General features: G+C 51.1%; 1 protein-coding gene across 4 annotated transcripts; it reads right to left on the bottom strand.

Annotated features, from left to right (window-relative positions):
- Positions 1-1,147: 1,147 nt before the first annotated feature.
- DDX24 (DEAD-box helicase 24) lies at positions 1,148-16,962 on the bottom strand. 4 transcript variants are annotated; one of them, XM_037031656.1, is made up of 9 exons: positions 16,676-16,962; positions 14,724-15,440; positions 10,627-11,160; positions 9,473-9,626; positions 8,436-8,951; positions 6,477-6,552; positions 4,938-5,126; positions 3,328-3,457; positions 1,148-1,697 (listed from the first exon to the last, which is right to left on the bottom strand). In XM_037031656.1, the coding sequence occupies exons 2-9, from the start codon at positions 15,433-15,435 to the stop codon at positions 1,426-1,428; spliced, it is 2,583 nt and encodes an 860-aa protein (XP_036887551.1). In that variant the 5' UTR covers positions 15,436-15,440; positions 16,676-16,962; the 3' UTR covers positions 1,148-1,425. The 4 variants fall into 4 exon arrangements, with proteins under 4 accessions (XP_036887551.1, XP_036887552.1, XP_036887554.1 ...); XM_037031657.1 differs by having other exon boundaries at positions 14,724-15,437; XM_037031659.1 differs by having other exon boundaries at positions 14,724-15,437; positions 16,859-16,959.
- Positions 16,963-16,964: the final 2 nt, after the last annotated feature.

The raw sequence follows: 16,964 nt of genomic DNA, 5'->3' as shown, positions 1-16,964 counted from the left end.
CTCTGGAGACCGAAGCCATTTTCTGAACTTGCTCTGGGCCCACGAGGCACAGCCGGGGCTCCTGGCCAGCTCTGCCACCCAGCTGCCGTGCGACCCCAAGGAAGTCTTAGGCAGTGTCAGCCTTCTCAGCTACAAAAAAGGACACTAAGACTTCTATCTCAGGGCCCCGACGGAGACAAGACGAAATGATGGTTAAAGTAGCTAACAGTGCCTCACAGTGCCTGGTACTCAGTCTGCACACAGCGATACCCGAACCTAAGTTCAGATCAATATGCTGTCGCAGTCACCCGAAGGGCGTGAGCGGGCACTGCTGCCGTCCTGCCAGCCTTGCCAACCGTGGGGCCGAGGGATACCCGTTTAGAAACCCAGACTTGGCTGCACAGAACCAGCACTTCTCCTACGATTGAGGCAATCGTGGCTGCTCATCCAGACACAGAGGAAACCGGGGTGGTACCAGGAGGCCACTGGTCCCCTCAGCACACATTTGCACCCCGCTCTGACCTAAGCTGAAGGGATGCAAGGGACCCTAAAGCAGCCTCCGCTCTCAACCAAGACCCTGTGGGTGGGGCAAGTACTGTGAAGAGGGTAAGCATGGGTGCCTTGCGAGCCCACAGCAGGTACGCTCTCTAGGGGCCTCAGGGACCTGGAAGACACGAAGCAGTGCCCAAGGACAGAAAAGGCATCAGGCCAAGGGAAAAGCTTATGCGAAGACTCAGGACCAGAGAGGGGCGTATGGGTGCAGGGGAAGCAACCAGTTCTGTCACAGAGGAGGAGGAGAGACGCAAAGCCAGAGAAACGGTCTCGGACCAGGACCTGACAACCTCACACACAAGTGCCTCTGACGTCAGAGAAGCCTGTGCTCTCTTGGGACCTGGCGATGGTGACCTCTCCCCTGCCCACCTCCCGGAGCAGATCAGACAAAACAGCGGCCAGCGAGTGGTAGGGAGCCCAGGAGCTAAGGGTTCTGTGGGGAAAGCAGGAACATACGCTGAGGACCCTGGCAGAAATGGTTTTACAGTGAGCCGCACAACTCTCTGGCCTCCTGCCCCATCCGCACTGGCCAGTGGGGTGAGACACCGCCATGCACATCCTGCAGCCAGGGGACTATGACAGTGTCCCCATGTTCTGGCTAAAACACAGGAGGGCATGCTAGTTCAACTGTTTTTAATTAAGGAAATCAAGTTGTTTACATACCAACCTGTAAACACTGACATACAGAAATACATAAGCTGCTGCAAAGAATTTTACTCCAAAAAAACAACACAAATCTGTATGAGGTCCCTCCCTCTATGGGGGTGGCGTGGAAAAGAGGGAGACTTTTGTAATCGGGTTGACAGTGGAGTGAAAGGGAAGATGGAAAATTTCCCATATAACCACAGGGCAGAGACACAATGTGTGGTCACTAGTGGACTCTGACTCGGGCAGTTAATGCGCACTTGTACTTGGCCGCGGCTCTTCCTGCTGCCCTTTTGTTTTTGGCTTCGGCTTCTTCTTCTTCTGCTTGGAGAGACAGCTCAAAGCGGACTCACCATTGCTTGGGGCAGGCCTGAGCGCAGGGGGCTTGCCAAACTGGGTTGGATACTTGGTTTTCAGCTCATCTTTAAACAGTGGTTGGGAGAGCAAATGGCGCAGCTCCCTCTTCAGCACCTTCATCTGCTTTTGTCTCCGGCGCTCTTCTTGCTGGTCGGCTTTTCCTCCTTGAAACACAATACAGAACAGATCATGTACTAGAAGGCCGTTTCCCTTGACGGAAAATACTTGCGGTGAAAAACGTTTCAGAACTCTGGGACAGGCAGAGGTCAGAAGTTCTCTGCACAAACTAGCGTCGACTATTCCAACACAGTTCAGAGGGACAATACTTGGGGCCACTCTGCCCTTTACCTCTCACAAAACCCTTGAAGGTAGGAGTTATCTTCCTCTTACAGTCCAGGAAACTCAGAGGCCAGCTGCCGAAGGTCACAGAGCTAGCTGTCACATAGACTGGAACCCAAGTCTCCGGACTTGAGTATCAGTTTTCTTCCTACCACCCACCCGCTCGCAGCCTGGAGGTGGACAACTCAATAGCAGCCAACTCCTCAGGAGACAGGAAACACCGTCTCTGCCGCACAGCTCTTCCGCACCTCCCCACGGGCACCGTGACGGCCGCTGCAAAGGTGGGCACAGCCAAAGGGCTCCACGCCAGCCTGTCCTCAGGAGGGAAAGCCAGAGCTTCGCGCACCTACAGCCCCAGCCCCAGGTCCGAGCTACCTCACTATCATCAAGCCCAGTGGTCTGGTTTCTGGCTTCCACGCTGAGCAGACAGTGGCATATCTGCCTCTGAGTCTGGTTTTGGCACTGAGATGCCAGCATCCCAGCTGGGCTGCTCACCTGGGGGCTGGAAAGAGCACTGGACCTAACTGGTGTTGTCAGTTCCAGACATGACTCAGGAGCTTTCTAAGGCAGGGACTACACAGATTCACCCCTGAATCCTTAGCCTCGGGCCCAGGCAGTGGGGCTGGGCTGTTCTCCTATACAAACTGCTTCTCCTCCATGAGCCCCTGGTTCCCCTACTAACCAGCGGTGAAAGGGTCATTATTCCTGCTATTTGTCATGAGTGTGGACATCAGGTGAGATAACGACCAAAGTGCTTCATTAGCTTGGAAGACATGTGTAGTGGTAACAATGACAACAAATAATTTAGGCCCCGGTTGGTGAGGCTCAGTGGATTGAGGCCAGCCTGTGAGCCAGAGGGTCGCTCGCTGGTTCAATCCCCAGTCAGGACACATGTCTAGGTTGCAGGCCAGTTAAGGGGTGTGTGAGAGGCAACCACATATTGATGTTTCTCTCCCTCTATAAAAATAAATAAAGTCTTTTTATAAACAAATAAGTAACTTGAAATGTATCAAATACTTTCTACTTGCCAATCGCCGTTACAAGCACTTTAAAACCATTAAGCCAGGCCCTCTTTGCAACAGCCCCATGAGACAGGTGCTTCGTAATCTGCATTTCATCCATGAGGACAGCCCAGGGCCAAGAGATCAAGAACCCTGACCGGCTAACAGAGCCAGCTGGGGGAGCAGGCCAGCACTCAGACACGGGCAGCCTGGCCATGAAGCCTGCTCCCAAAGTCACTGTCTCCTCCACACGCGGGTGGTGGCTGAACCCAGACAGTCAAGTGAGAGGGAACAAAGGCTAAGGGTTTTAGGTTCATCTGGGAGGAGGGCCTGCCGCAGAGAGGGGAAAAGCATCTTGCCTGATGGTGGGGGGTTCCAACAAGACAAAGGTTGACAGGAAAGCAGAATAAACCAACTGAATGCACCTGCGCTCCTGTCCCGCCAGCCCACTCACCCTTATACATCTCCTCGTCCAGCTCAATCTCAAGGGCAGCTGCCGCCTGCTCGATCCACGAGTTGTGCAGACATGCCTGGAAGTTCCTGTACTCCGCTTTCTCAATCTGCCGGGCCAACTGGATTCGCCCCTGGGCCAAAGGAACAGAAATTGTTCATCTGACGATGGATTCAGGCATCTGGGAACCAAAGTCTATCCAGGTTGTGGGGTTTCTTTTTTGCTTTTATTTTAAGAAATGCTCTTGGGCCCTGGCTGGTGTAGCTCAGTGGATTAAGCACGGGCCTGCGAACCAAAGGATTGCTGTTCGATTCCCAATCAGGGCACATGCCTGGGTTGCAGGCCAGTTCCTGCCAGGGGACACAGGAGAGGCAACCATACATTGATACTTCTCTCCTTCTCTCTTCCCTTCCCCTCTAAAGATAAATAAATAATAATTAGAAAAATCTTTAAAAAAAGAAATGCTCTTGGGACCAATGGTCCCTGATAAGAAAGCAGAGGGCAATCACTACACGTGAGTGCACAGAGGAAACCACAGGGGCCAGCTTTCCACACTAACCCGAGGAGCCCCCCTTGGAAGCCCACTTGGCTCGGACCGCCAACCTACAGGTGCCCAAAGGAACACCTTCCCAGGCACCACGACTGGCCTCCACGGTCGAGCTGGAGCCCCGAAGCACCTCCAGCCCTGAGGATGGCCCAGCCCTCGACGGCAGGGATTACCAACTCACGGTACTGCCTTCCCTCTCTTCCACGCCGTGCTTTTGGAAAAACATTTCAACTCTCCCTTCTCCTGGGTGCTGGGGCCAGACAGCGGTCACAGGACACACCCAAAAAAAGGGGAGCGATCTTGAGATGCGAGGGAAAGGAGCCATGAAAAGCCAGGGTGGCCCCTGATCTCCTTACTAACGGAGTCCTCTGTACCCACTCTCCACCTTCATCTCCCCCACGTTTTCCTGAAGTCCTTGAATTGTCCCGTGCTTTTGCTCCCTCAGTTCCTGGAATTTCACCTCCTCTTCACGTCTCCATGTCTCTGCCTAGAGGCGGCTCGGAGAAAAGCTCATCGCCTACCAACTCCACCGTGCGCCCACTGATCCCAGTGCTCCATCTGTGCCTGAACGTTAGCGTGGGCTCGGCCTGCCTCCCAGGCCGGTGGACCCCCACGGAGAACTCGCCCCACCTGCTGTCTGACGCACTCTGGCCCACGGGAAGTGGTGCCCACTCAGCGAGTGCCGAGGAAGTTAAAACGAACAGCAAAGGTAGGAATTACTGGCACCTGCTTCAGGACCGAGACAGACCTGAGTACCTGCCTCACAAGACACGCTGCCCCCACTTCCCTGCACCCCCCGCACGGCATGGCCAGACAGCAGTGCCCTTGTCCAGAGGAGGGGGTTGAGGGCGGAGGCTTCAGGGAAGGTGGTTCAGGAAGGAAGTTCCTCCCTTTCGGCCGCTCCCCCTCCCTCCTTAGGCCGGAGGGCGCCCCGTTCTGTGTTGCTATGTGCCCCCAGTTCCGCTCCTTGCAGAGGAGTCCTTAGTTTCTCAGGGTTACACTTCCGAGGTGAGGGAGCAGCATGACCCCGCCCTTCATTAGCACCGGGCTTTTAACTTCTTCTTACCTTGACTGCGTCCATGTACTTTGTCTGCACGGGGAAGAATGGGATGTCCTCATCCTTCTTGAGGGTTTTGTAAATCTTCTTGAAGTTGATCATGTCCTCAGGCCCAATCAGCATCAGGCTGAGACCCTCGTTGGCGGCACGAGCAGTCCGACCACTTCGGTGCACGTAAATCTCCGAGGTGCGGGGGACCTGCCAAGGGAGAACTGGGAGTCAGTGTGTGGCCACCACCAAACACGGCTCTTCCCTCAGGGCCAGCCGCCCTCTCCGCCCGGCAGCCAGGACCCTCTCCAGCACCGTGGACTGAGCCAGCCCTCCTCCCCGTCCCACATGCAAACTGTCCCCAGGTTTACTTCCAGTTCACCGTGCGAGCTCTGCACTCCCACGTGCCCTGCCCTGGTTCAGCCCCTCACGGCTACTCAGGTGGAAAATGGCAGGCACTTCCTATGTGGTCTCTAGTCCTCCCCACTCTCCCTGACCCAGCCCAAAGCTGCCAGCGTCATCTTCCTGAGTCAAAGCTCTGACCTTTATACCCACCCCCCCAACTCTACTGGTTCTTCATTAGTTCTGCATGAATAGCTGATGACAATAATCGTTGCCAACATTTACTGACTTATTACAATGTGCCTGGCAGTTCTAAACACTCTGCATGTATTATCCCACTTACTCCTCAGAAATGGATGCTAAGCAGTTCCTTCTAGGTTATCCAAATAAGTGGGAAGCCAGGACTTGAACTGAAGCAGTCCAGCTCCAAAGACCGTGTTAACCTCTGGGCCAGCTGCCTCTACATATTACCCACAGAGAACGCAGCACGGGTGCTGACAAGCACCCCCGCCCTGCTCCCACGGCACACACTGCTCCTCAGTCTCGGTCTTCTCCCTGGAGCCCAAACTGAGGCACAAAGAGACTAAATAACTTGCCTGGGATTAAACAGCTGGGATTTAAGCCCAGGCAGGCAGTCACTACCACACCTTTCTATTTCTCTACACCAAGATAACACTTTCCATGCTAAACTAATTATCCCCATTTCACAGAAGAAACTAAGACTCTAACCTGCCCATATCATGCAGCTTGCAGAAATCAAAGACAGGCTGATGTCAGACAATGCCAAAAGGCTCTGAAAATGAATCTCACCTGAGCGTTCCAACAATGGAAGCAGCTGGCTGGGCGCCAGATGCCAGTGGTGTTCACTGTCCCACGAGGCCTCAGAATCAACAACTCTGCCTCCCTCCCCCAACCTCTGCATTAAAAATTCCCCATTTGGCCCTGGCTGGTGTGGCTCAGTGGCCTGAGTGCCAGCGAGTGAACTGAAAGGTTGCTGGTTTGATTCCCAGTCATGGCACATGCCTAGGTTGTAGGCAGGGTCCCCAGTGGGGAGCGCGTGTGAGGCAACCGCTGGATGTTATCTCTTGCACATCAATGTTTCGCTCCCCTTCGCCCTCCCTTCCACTCTCTCTAAAAATAAATAAAATCTTTAAAAAATAAATTAAAAATTTCCCCATTTGATGCTGGGAGATGCCCACAAGCTCCCTGAGCCCCTACCTGGTAATGGATGACATGCTGAACTTTAGGAATATCCAAGCCCCGAGCCGCCACATCCGTTGCCAGAAGAACACAACTGTGGTAGAGAAAAAAAAAAGCTCATTAATAACACCTAAGAGCTGCCGCTAATTAAATTCTTACCACCTACTACACTCTAAATACTATAACCCTTAGAAACACTGTATGAGTTGATATCATTTATCTCCCTTTTATGGATTTAGAAACAGGCTCGGAGAGGTACCTTCCCAAGGCACACACATGGCCGCAACCAACAAGCCGCCCTCTGCACGCCTGAAGACCACCTCCAGTGAACTAAGTGAAGTCGCACACATTCCAGGTTGGTGAGCGCTTACCTCCCTCCGGTCACACAGATGTCCTCGCTCTTCCTCACACATGCCAAACATGCCCTTTGCCTGTAAGCCTTTGAACTTGCTACACCCTAGGTCTTAAAAGGTCTTCCTCAGATAGTCACAACTCCTTCCATTCTGCTCAGATCTCCCCTTATCAGAGAAGCCTCCCTGGCCACACACACAGCCTGCACTCCCCACACAACTTGACTATTCAACACTCAGTATCTTCTCAACGACTGTTTCCCTCCACTGGAATGTGAACACCACGGGACTCTGCCATGTCCACTGTGCTATCGCCACCCCCTAGAACAGTGCCTGGCTGCAAAGTACACACTTGATAATACATGTGGGGTAAGTTTCTTAGTGTGTGTATGTATGTACAGTTCAAGAGAAGCTGAAAACATACGAGGTCTGTTTTAAAAACTTAAGATCCCAGGCCCTTCAAGATCCAAACTCCTTGTGTCTATGAAAAAGGAATGGAGAATATGACGCAGTTTGTAAAACATCAGACCACTGTTCGAAGTCAAGGTCAGCAGACGTTTTCTGCAAACAGTCAGACTGTAAATTACTTTTGGCTTTGTGGGTGGTAGTCTGTTGGAACGACTCAGCACTCCTATTATAGTCCAAAAGCAGGATCAGACAATACATTAAGGAACCTGGTTGTGCTCCGATCAAATTTTACTTATAGGAGAAGGCGGTGAGCTGGATCCAGCCCATGGGCCACTAGGCCAACCCCCGATTCCGTAAACCACGAACTCTACCTACGAACATCCAGAAGGATGTAAACCAGACACTTGTTCTAAAACTAATCACCCAGTAACCAGACAAAAACCACTGCGGGCAAACGCCAGTTCAGAGTCAGCCTCAACGTCCCAGGCCCTCATCTTGCCAACGTGCCCCCTGCTGCCTGAGCACCAGTCTGGCTCTGAAGCAGACGGGACAATGACAGCACGTAGGGCAGAGCGTGGGTTCTGGGGTCTGCCAGGCTGAGAAACCCAGGGCAGGCTGATTAGCTTCTCTAGAGCTTACTTCTTTCACCTATAAAATGAGAACGATAATGACATTAAAGCTAACATACAGCAAGTACATACTACATGCCAGGCATTGTTCTATATATACATAAATCCACTAATCTTCGTAATAGCCCTCCGAGGTGGCTTCTGTTACTATACTAATTACGAGAAGACTGAAACAGAGAAGTAATTTGACCAGCTCACAGTGGCACAGCCAGGATTTGATCTCAGGCAGTCTGGTTCCAGTCTGTACTTGTAACCATCCATCTATTCTGCTGCTTCTCAAGAATGTCAGAAGTGAATGCAGTAATGGACCTAAATTGCCAGCACAGTATTTAATTGTCCAACACTTACCTACTGGTAAGTGTTCATTATGCTGGGTATTATTGTCATCACTGCTCATTAATTTCTGTTGGGCATCACCTGCAACCAACTGCATTAGACAAGGGCGAGCCTGCCTCACTCTGTGCAAGCAAAGGGCTCCTTCTACCGAGGAGGCCCCCATGACAGAAGGGAACTTCCCACCATCTCCCCATCACCCTGTCAACCTGGACCCAACGGCTAGAGGCGGGGCTCTAGGGACAGGCCTGACTTACTCTTCCAGGCGGGCAAACTGCTCCAGGTTTCTGAGCCTCTGCTTCTGATGCATGCAAGCGTGTAGGGTCAGCGGCATGATGTCTAAGACTTTGAGGAGCCCAGAGAGGCGTTTGATGCAGGAGATGCTGTTGGCAAACACCAGGGTGCGGCCTGGGTGCTGCATCAGGAAGTAGTACAGATATAAGTCCTTCTCGTCGTTCTCACAATGGATCTTGGTCTCTGTCAGTGTCTCCACTGTGGCTTCATTTCTTGTGAGGTCGATGACCTTGGGCTTGCCCCTCATGCCAATCTTCTGCATGAGAAGGTCAAGTTTGGCAGTTTTGTCAATTTTCTTGGTGTGCTTCTTGTGAAGGATTCGAGCAGGAGCTTGATGTACTAGGGTCAGTGTAGCAGAAAAAACAAGTGTCTGTCGCTTTGGGTTGTACTGGGAGTCACTGAGCATCTCTAGCAGCTGTGAGAGCTCAGCAAAGTGGCCTTTCTCAACCATCCGGTCAGCCTCGTCAATCACCAGGCACCTGCAGACCCAGATAGCCGAGCTGGTTAACAGCCAGTAAGAAGAACCACCTAGAGCAGGAGTCCCCATTCCCCGGCCCGCAGACCAGTACCGATTTGTGACCTGTTAAGAACCGGGCTGCAGAGCAGGAGGTGAGCGGCGGGCGAGGGAGCGGAGCTTCAATCACATTACTGTCTAAACTCCACCTCCCGTCCTCCTGTCTCCCCCCAGCCCCCTGCCATGGAAAAATTATCTTCTACAAAACTGGTCTCTAGGGCCAAAATGTTGGGGACTGCTGATCTACAGCAATCTACTACCGCCCCCACCCTCGAGAGAGAGAGACACACACACACAAACCCCCACCATGCGGGGACCTCAACTAATGTCCCCCATGCATGCTCGGTTTTCTAAAGGCCAAGGTCTGGCTGCACAGTACCACACCATGGCACTTTGTGACAAGGAGAAGGCACTGCACACTACCCTGTCACCTCAGGCCCATTTGAGAACGGAAGGGGACAGGGCAGGGCAGCCTCTGCCTCTCACCTGAGCTGCCGAAGGTTGCTCAGATGAGGGTGCTTCTCCTTAACCAGCTCCCACAGTCGGCCTGGAGTGGCGATCACAATCTCAGGCTGGCGGTTCAGCATCCTCTGCTGTTTCTGCGTGGACATTCCACCAACCAAAATAGCAGTGTTAATTCCTACGGCACACAAAACATAAGGGACAGTGTTACTCCGTCTGGCCACTCTTCTTCCACAGCTGACACGGGACCCCCGGGGCAGCAGAGGCAGTCAGTGACCAGCACAGCTCCCCTCTCCCGGTGGGGCTGTTGGTGCCACCCAGAGGACTTACCAAGTCTTCTATGAGCTGGGCCTTGCCTATGTCCCCCACCTCCTCGCTTTCTACTCCCTCCTCTGCAACCACAACGGAAGGGATACATTTGAACCCGGGCATGCTTACACCCAAAGCTCCAGAGCAACTGAGCAGCGCTCCCCCGAGACCCTGGACTGACTCCCCCAGGAAGCCCTGCCCGCCCCCTCAATCAGAGTTAACCTGAATCTCCTCTGATGCTGAGCGCTCTCCTCTCCTCTCTCGTGGAGGACTCCTCCAGGTATCCGGACTAAGAGCAACACACGGTCGCCTGGGCAGAGCGCTCAGCAGAGTACCTTGCACACCGTAAGAGCCTGGTAACTGCTGCTTTTATTATAAAATTCAAATTCCCACTGAGCAGCGAGTTCTTCCCAAAAGGAGTTCCATGGGGGAACTGGTCCTGATGCTCTAAAGCAGAGGTCAGCAAAGTTTTTCCTAAGGGGTCAACAGTAAACACCTTTGGCTTTGTGGTCTAAACGCTCTGTCACAACCACTCTCCACTCCACTCGGCCCTGGTGGTGCAGAAGCCACCAGACAGTGTGTAAATGATGGGTGTGGCTGCACGTTACTTACAACAACAGGTAGTCTGCCAAACCCTGCCCTAAGCATACACAGTATCCCATAAATTAATTTCCTGTGTGTCTACAATGGCATTAGCTATGTCATTCTTAGGACAACTGAGGAAGTGTCACTCAGTTTTCTGCAGGGCTTAATTCTCTGACAGATGAGGAAGGTCCCCTGGAGGGCAGCAGCCAGAGCCCATTCACCTTTGCCACCCCAGCACCTAGGATCCTCTCAGGAGATGTTTATTAAATAGAACTGAAGCTCACCTGTAAACCTGGCCACAGCATCCACGTGCTGTTTGACCTGGACGGCCAGCTCTCGAGTGGGGGTCAGAACCAGTCCAAGCAGAGGACGCTTTGGATGTGTTTTGCAGGTTACAGGTTCACCACCCAACTCTCGTTCCAGCTCTCCAGTCTGCTCTTCATCAAGCTGTTCCTGTCTGTCCTCATCCTGTTTGGGAACACGTGCCTCCCTGATCAGGGAAGAAGGTCCTTCCCCAGCATCATCATCACAGAAGGGCAGCACCTGGTCTGAGATGGCAGCTCCAGTCTCGGCTCTTGCCTTGCTGGGTGGTGCTCTAGGCTTCGTTCCGGCCTCACCGGACGGTGCCGCACCTTCAGTTCCAGTATCAGCAGACAATGCTCCAGACTCAGCTCCAGCCTTGCCTGGTGGTCCTGCCTCGGCTCCAGTGTCGCCTGGTGCTGCTGCTGTGTTACTCGGAGGTGGGGCAGGCTTCTTCACCTGCCACTGCAGCACTGAATGGATCATCGGAATGGCAAAGGCAAGAGTTTTTCCACTTCCTTTGAAGTAAAATGAGTAAACAAAAACTGTGAATCAACAAGTGCTCATACTTTTGTCCGGGGTTCTTTCTTTTACACAGAACGAGGCATCCTGGAAATAGCAAAGTGCCACCCGACCAACCCAAAGCCCCTCCATCCTACATAAGTTTCCTTACAGCTCTGAACCTATAATTTAGGAGCCTGAGGAAAACCTGGCAAACTGGCATTGAAACCTGAGGTCGCCAATGATGAACTACAGACAAATGTCCAAGCAAGGAAACCCCAAAGACATGGAAAAGTTGTGCATGTGTGTGTTTCACTGCTGTTGCTAAGGAACAACACAAAGGGGCGGGGATTAAAGAATGGAAATCTACATCCTACTCTCCTAAGACCTTTCTTTGGTGCAGAAGGAGGGATTTAAAAAAAAATTCTGCCCTGGCTGGTGTGACTCTGTGGATTGAGTGCCGGTCTGCAAACCAACAGGTCACCAGATCAGTTCCTGGCCAGGGTACATGCCGGGGTTGTAGGACAGGTCCTCAGTTAGGGGCGTGTGGGAGGCAACCAATTAATGTATCTCTCACACACTGTGACATTTCTCTCTCTTCCTCCTTCCCTTCCCCTCTCTCTAAAAGTAAATAAAATCTTTTTTAAAAAGTCTTAGTTTATGAGAAAATTTTAACCACCTGCATGAGAAGGTGGTCTATGATTGAACATTACCAACCCGGCCTTTAAGTATACATGGTATCCAAATTCGTACCACCTGGGTGGTCAAAACGAACAATAGTCCTGGCTGGTGTGGCTCAGTAGAGTGAGTGCCAGACTGAAAGGTCACTGGTTTGACCCACAATCAGAGCATATGCCAGGGTTACAGGCCATGTCCCCAGCTGGGGACGTGTGAGAGGCAGCCAGCTGAAGTATCTCTCACACATCGATATTTCTCTCCCTTTCTACTTCCCTTACCCTCTCTCAAAAAATAAAGAAAATCTTTTAAAAAATATTAAAAAACAAACAAAACACCTCGAGGTGAGAATTTAAAGTGCCATATTTCCAAAGTTATAAAGCCTAAGCAGAAACAAATAAATGAGCTCTGGAAGAAAAACCCTTTATCATAGGTCTCAAAAAAATTATAAAAAATAATTTTCAAAGGAAAAGAGCAGCTCTCAGGATTAAAAAAAAATCCATAAGGAAACGAGTTAACTGTAAGCAAGAACTAGAAGAGAAAAGCAGACCCACAACACTCAGGTACAAAAAACAGCACTTCCCATCAGAAACAAGGAAAGTAGAAGACAGTGTAACGGTACCTGTACTTGCAGATTTGAAAAAGTAACTGACAGTACAGACATCTACACTCAGTAAAAATCTTTGCAAAATAAACACTTTTTTAGGCATACAAAACCTGAAATAATTCATCACCAGTAGACCTGAATTACAAAAAATGTTAAAAGAAGTCTTTCATGCAGAAGAAAATGTGGACCAACAAAAAATGAAGAGCACCAGGAATGGTACCATGAATAAATATAAAAGATGTCATTTTCTTATTTAAACTTCTCGTTAAAATAGTTGACCAGTTGACCAATAGTAAAAATGTATTTCAGGATTTCTAACATATACAAAGTGTAAAACAAAAAGCACAAAGGACAAGAAAAACAGAAATATCAGAGGCTGCCTGGGGATAAAAAGGAGGGAGGCCAGGGAAGGAGGGATTACCAAGGGGTCCACAGCACCTAGGGGGGCTGGTGTGCATATGCATCGTCTACACGGCGGCAATCTGCCCTCAGCCCCCATCTTCCTGAATCTCCGACCTGCAGGGTCCCAACATGCCACGCGCGGGGCCTGGTAGGAGCTGTGGTATGAATCCACTGTCGGGCTGTAGCCACAGGGGCTCACGATGACCCTGCCTCTCTGCCTCCGGAACCCCACTTCCAGGCCCCTGCAGCCGAATGTGCGATGGCATGAAGACCCAGGCCAGAGTCCTGGCAGTGCTGGGCCAGGTGCGTGGCTTTGGAAACGATGTCCATCCTCTGTCATACCCAGTTTCCGCACCAGTAAGATGCGAATTACAACGGAATTTAAATCAGAGTGGTTGTGAGAACTTAACACGGGGCTGGACGCATTTTAAATGCCAAGTCAGTGTCTAATTCATCATTACCTCCATTCCCCTTTAGTGGGCTTTCCTTGCTCCTCCGTCTGTGTGATTCTAACACAGGACATCACCCCGTGTCTCCCGAGCCCTCTTCCAGAAGGCACTAAGTGTTGAGATGGTCTCGTCCTATGCCGCATGATGTAGTAGTCACTAGCCCCATATGGCTACTGAGACTGAAGATGTGGCTACTCTCATTCGAGATGTGCTGCAAGTTCAAAATACACATCGGATATTGAATACGTAGTACAGTCCTGGCTATTGTAGCACAGTGGATTGAGTGCAGCCTTCGAACCAAAGGGTCGCTGGTTCGATTCCCAGTCAGGGCACATGCCTGGGTTGTGGGCCAGCACCTCAGTGGAGGGCGCACGACAGGCAACCACACACTGATGTTTCTCTTACTCTCTTTCTCCTTCCCTTCCCCTCTGTCTATAAAAATAAATAAATAAAATCTTTTAAAAAAAGAAAAGAAAACTTAGTATAAAAAGGAATGTAGGTTATTCTCTGGAGTATTTGAGATCTTAGTTCTGTATATGTGGTCAGATTGGCTCAAATAAACTCTTATAAAAATAATTTAAAAATAATAAAACATAATAAATAATAAAATAATTTAAGAATAAATGTAAAAGAGATCATTAATAATTCTACATAAATACACACTGAGAATTTTTAATATTATTGGTTAAACATATCATTAAAATTAATTTCACCTCTTCTTCTATTACCTTTTTAACATGGCTCCTAGGAAATTTAAAATTACACATATATATTACTGCTGGTGGAGTTGGACTACCAGTTCCAGGCAGTAAAAGCTCCTCCCCCCAGCCCCTCGTTTAGTCCACCTGTCGCTCTTCAAAGTCTGCGATGGCTTGGAGAATGAGGCAATGCTTTCCCTGAAAGCCTAGTCCTGGCAGTCACCCCACGCCCAGTCTGTCAATGTGGTTACCTACCACACATTCAGATCCTTCCAATGACAATAAACTCACCAACTGCCAAAGCCAGCCTGTGCATCTTTGGACAACCCCAGAATTGGACAAGTCTTCCGTATGCTAATGAAGATCTACCTCTCCATAGGGCCGATCTCAGCCCTACTTTAAGCCTGAGCTGTTCAGAAAAGGCTGGAGAACAGGACTGTGCAGCTCACTTAAAATGACTGTGTACATTTTAGTTTACTGTAGCATTCATATTTAACCCAGAGCAAAAGAAACGGGTATTCCTGTTTCATAACGGGGCCTACACTGCTCAGAGAAATGAAATGACTTGCTAAGGGTAGCAATCAGAACTGCCAGACTTCGACCCAGAGGTGGCTGAATTCTACACACCTCCATTCAACATTGTTTTCGTGGTTCTGCTCCCAGCAGACCCCTCCCAGTTGCCCAAGCTGTTAGTAGCCACAGGCTAAACCCAGAGGCAATCCTGCCCTGGCGAGAGAAGGGTACCTCACCTGTCTCAGCAGCCCCAAGGATGTCCAGCTTGTCACGGATGGCAGGTGCCAAGGTCAGAGCTTGGATGGGTGTGGGTGCAGAGAAACCTAGAAAGCTGAGCGCGCGGAGAACTGGCTTGGGCACAAACAGATCCTTCCAGGCTGACACATCTGCCTTCTGGTCATGCACTTCAGGCATCCATGTCTTTGCTCTTTTGGGCATCTTTGCAGTAGGAGCCTGGGAAGCCTCTGGGGGTTTTTTCCCTTTCTTTTTCTTCTTTTTCGGAGCAGTCAGGGCCAGGCTCCCTGATGCCGCCTCCCCTACCTCTGGATCTGGACACCCAGTGCCATCTCCCTGGGGCTCTGGCTCGGCATCTTTGACCTCAAACTCTTTCTGGGCACTGGGTCCTCCAGTGTCTGTATCTTTCCTCTTCTTCAACTTCATTCTTTTCTTTGAGGAGCTACACTCTCCTTCCTGTCCTTCTGAAACAGCTTGGGCCTTTCTCTTCTTGGGCTCCTCCTTGGAGAAGAGACTGGAGGGATTCTTGGCAGGGGAGACCAACCGGTAATCTGTCAGTTCCTCAAAACACACCAGGTCATCCATCTGTCCATCTGCAAATACACTTGGGTCAATCTTCACCTGCTTCCATTTTCCCACAACTTTGATTCCCTTCATCTGAAACTTGCCACAGCTTCGGGACTTTGGCCCTGATTTTGTCTCCTTCAACTTCATGGCTGCTGAAAAGGAAAAATGTTCCATTAGGTTGCCAGCTGAGAAGCATGGGGTCTGAGGCAGCAAATATTTTCTAAGCGGCCCACAGACTATCATGCCCTGCAAAGAAGCAAGAACACAGCAGCGGCTCTACCATTGAGGCTTGTGTAGGTACTAGAGAAAAATCAAAGGAGGAAAGAAATACACCCCAGGCAGCAAACACAAGGCCCCAGGGCCAAATCCAGCCCTCTACCTTGTTTTACCTGGCCCAGCACCTTGTTTCTACCCAGTGGCAGCGCCAACTCTCATTTAACTGTTAAGGAGTAGTTACATTTATGCATTCCGCCCTTTGAAGACAAACCCGAGGCTGATGTGGCCCCCAGTGAAAATGAGTTTGACACCCCTGAAATACACCCTCAAAGTAAGCAGCATGGCCTGGAACAAGGGGGACACAGAAGGTGAAGCAAAGACACAGGAGACAGATCGGGTTTGGATTCCAGATCCAATTCCACTTGTGCGCCTTGGAAAGCCCTGCTGAATCCTCCCCAAACCCCAGTGTTCTCTTTTTAAAAGGAGAATGGGCCTAATAAGTCACAAAATGTGTGATGAAAAGAAGCATGGAGGATCAACTCTGCCCCACCCAAGCCATTTTGAAGGTGGAATAAAAATCTGGGGTTTTTTTTCCGGGGGGAGGTAGGTAACTGAGGGGAAACCACTTTATTCAAAGTGACCAGAACTTTCTTCCTTCCCAAGTCTTGCCTCAAGACGGTAAATAAATGTCTGTCCCATCATTCCGGCCTTTGCCAAACGGCTTAAAAACATCCAACTTTTTTCATTACATGTGAACTGATTAAGAAAAATAACGTCCCGCAGTAAATAAACGCAAAGGTGAGGCCCGGTTCAAAGCAGGGCCCACTCGCCAGCTCTGAGGCTGTGCTGGCCCCACGGATGATCTCTGGGCCTCAGCTTCCCCGTCTGTAAAATGGGGGCGAAGAGGCAACTGGCTTCACTGGATCCTCACGCGTATACAAAAAGGTGACGCACGTCAAAAAGCGCATGGCATGGCGCCTCGCGAGGCGAGAGCAGCGACCCGCGGGAGGGCTCGCCCACCGAACCAGCTCACCAGGAGAACAAACAACCCGAACTCAACCACGAGAGTTGTGCTCGATGCTCACGCACGTGAGGGCGCTAAGCCCTGCCTGCAGATCAAGCCGGTTCCCTCCTCGCAGCGCCTGGTCCCCGGACCGTCGTCGCGACTTACCTTACGCACGGGCCGCAGCGCAAAGCGGATAAGACGAGGCCGCAACCTCGACGCCCACCAAATGGCCCCGCGCGGGGTCGGCAGTCGGCTGCCTCTCTCCACCCGAGAATCCAGGGGCCGGGGGAGGCCCGCGATGGGCGCCTGGGAGCCTGCTCCCAGCTTCTCTCCAGCCCCGGCACGCACCGTGTGGAGACGCCGCCGCGGATCCCTCCGATGTCGGGGAACAAACCTCAGAAGACGACACAGGGTTCTCTCAGCCGCATCGCGGACCGCAGTTCCGGGGCGAAGC

Source organism: Sturnira hondurensis, unplaced genomic scaffold (assembly GCF_014824575.4).
Source record: "Sturnira hondurensis isolate 20B ecotype Veracruz unplaced genomic scaffold, ASM1482457v3 Scaffold0021143, whole genome shotgun sequence".
Classification (NCBI taxonomy): Eukaryota; Metazoa; Chordata; class Mammalia; order Chiroptera; family Phyllostomidae; genus Sturnira; species Sturnira hondurensis.
Note: the sequence above shows the minus strand (reverse complement) of the source record. Positions and strands in the feature narration are given on the sequence as shown.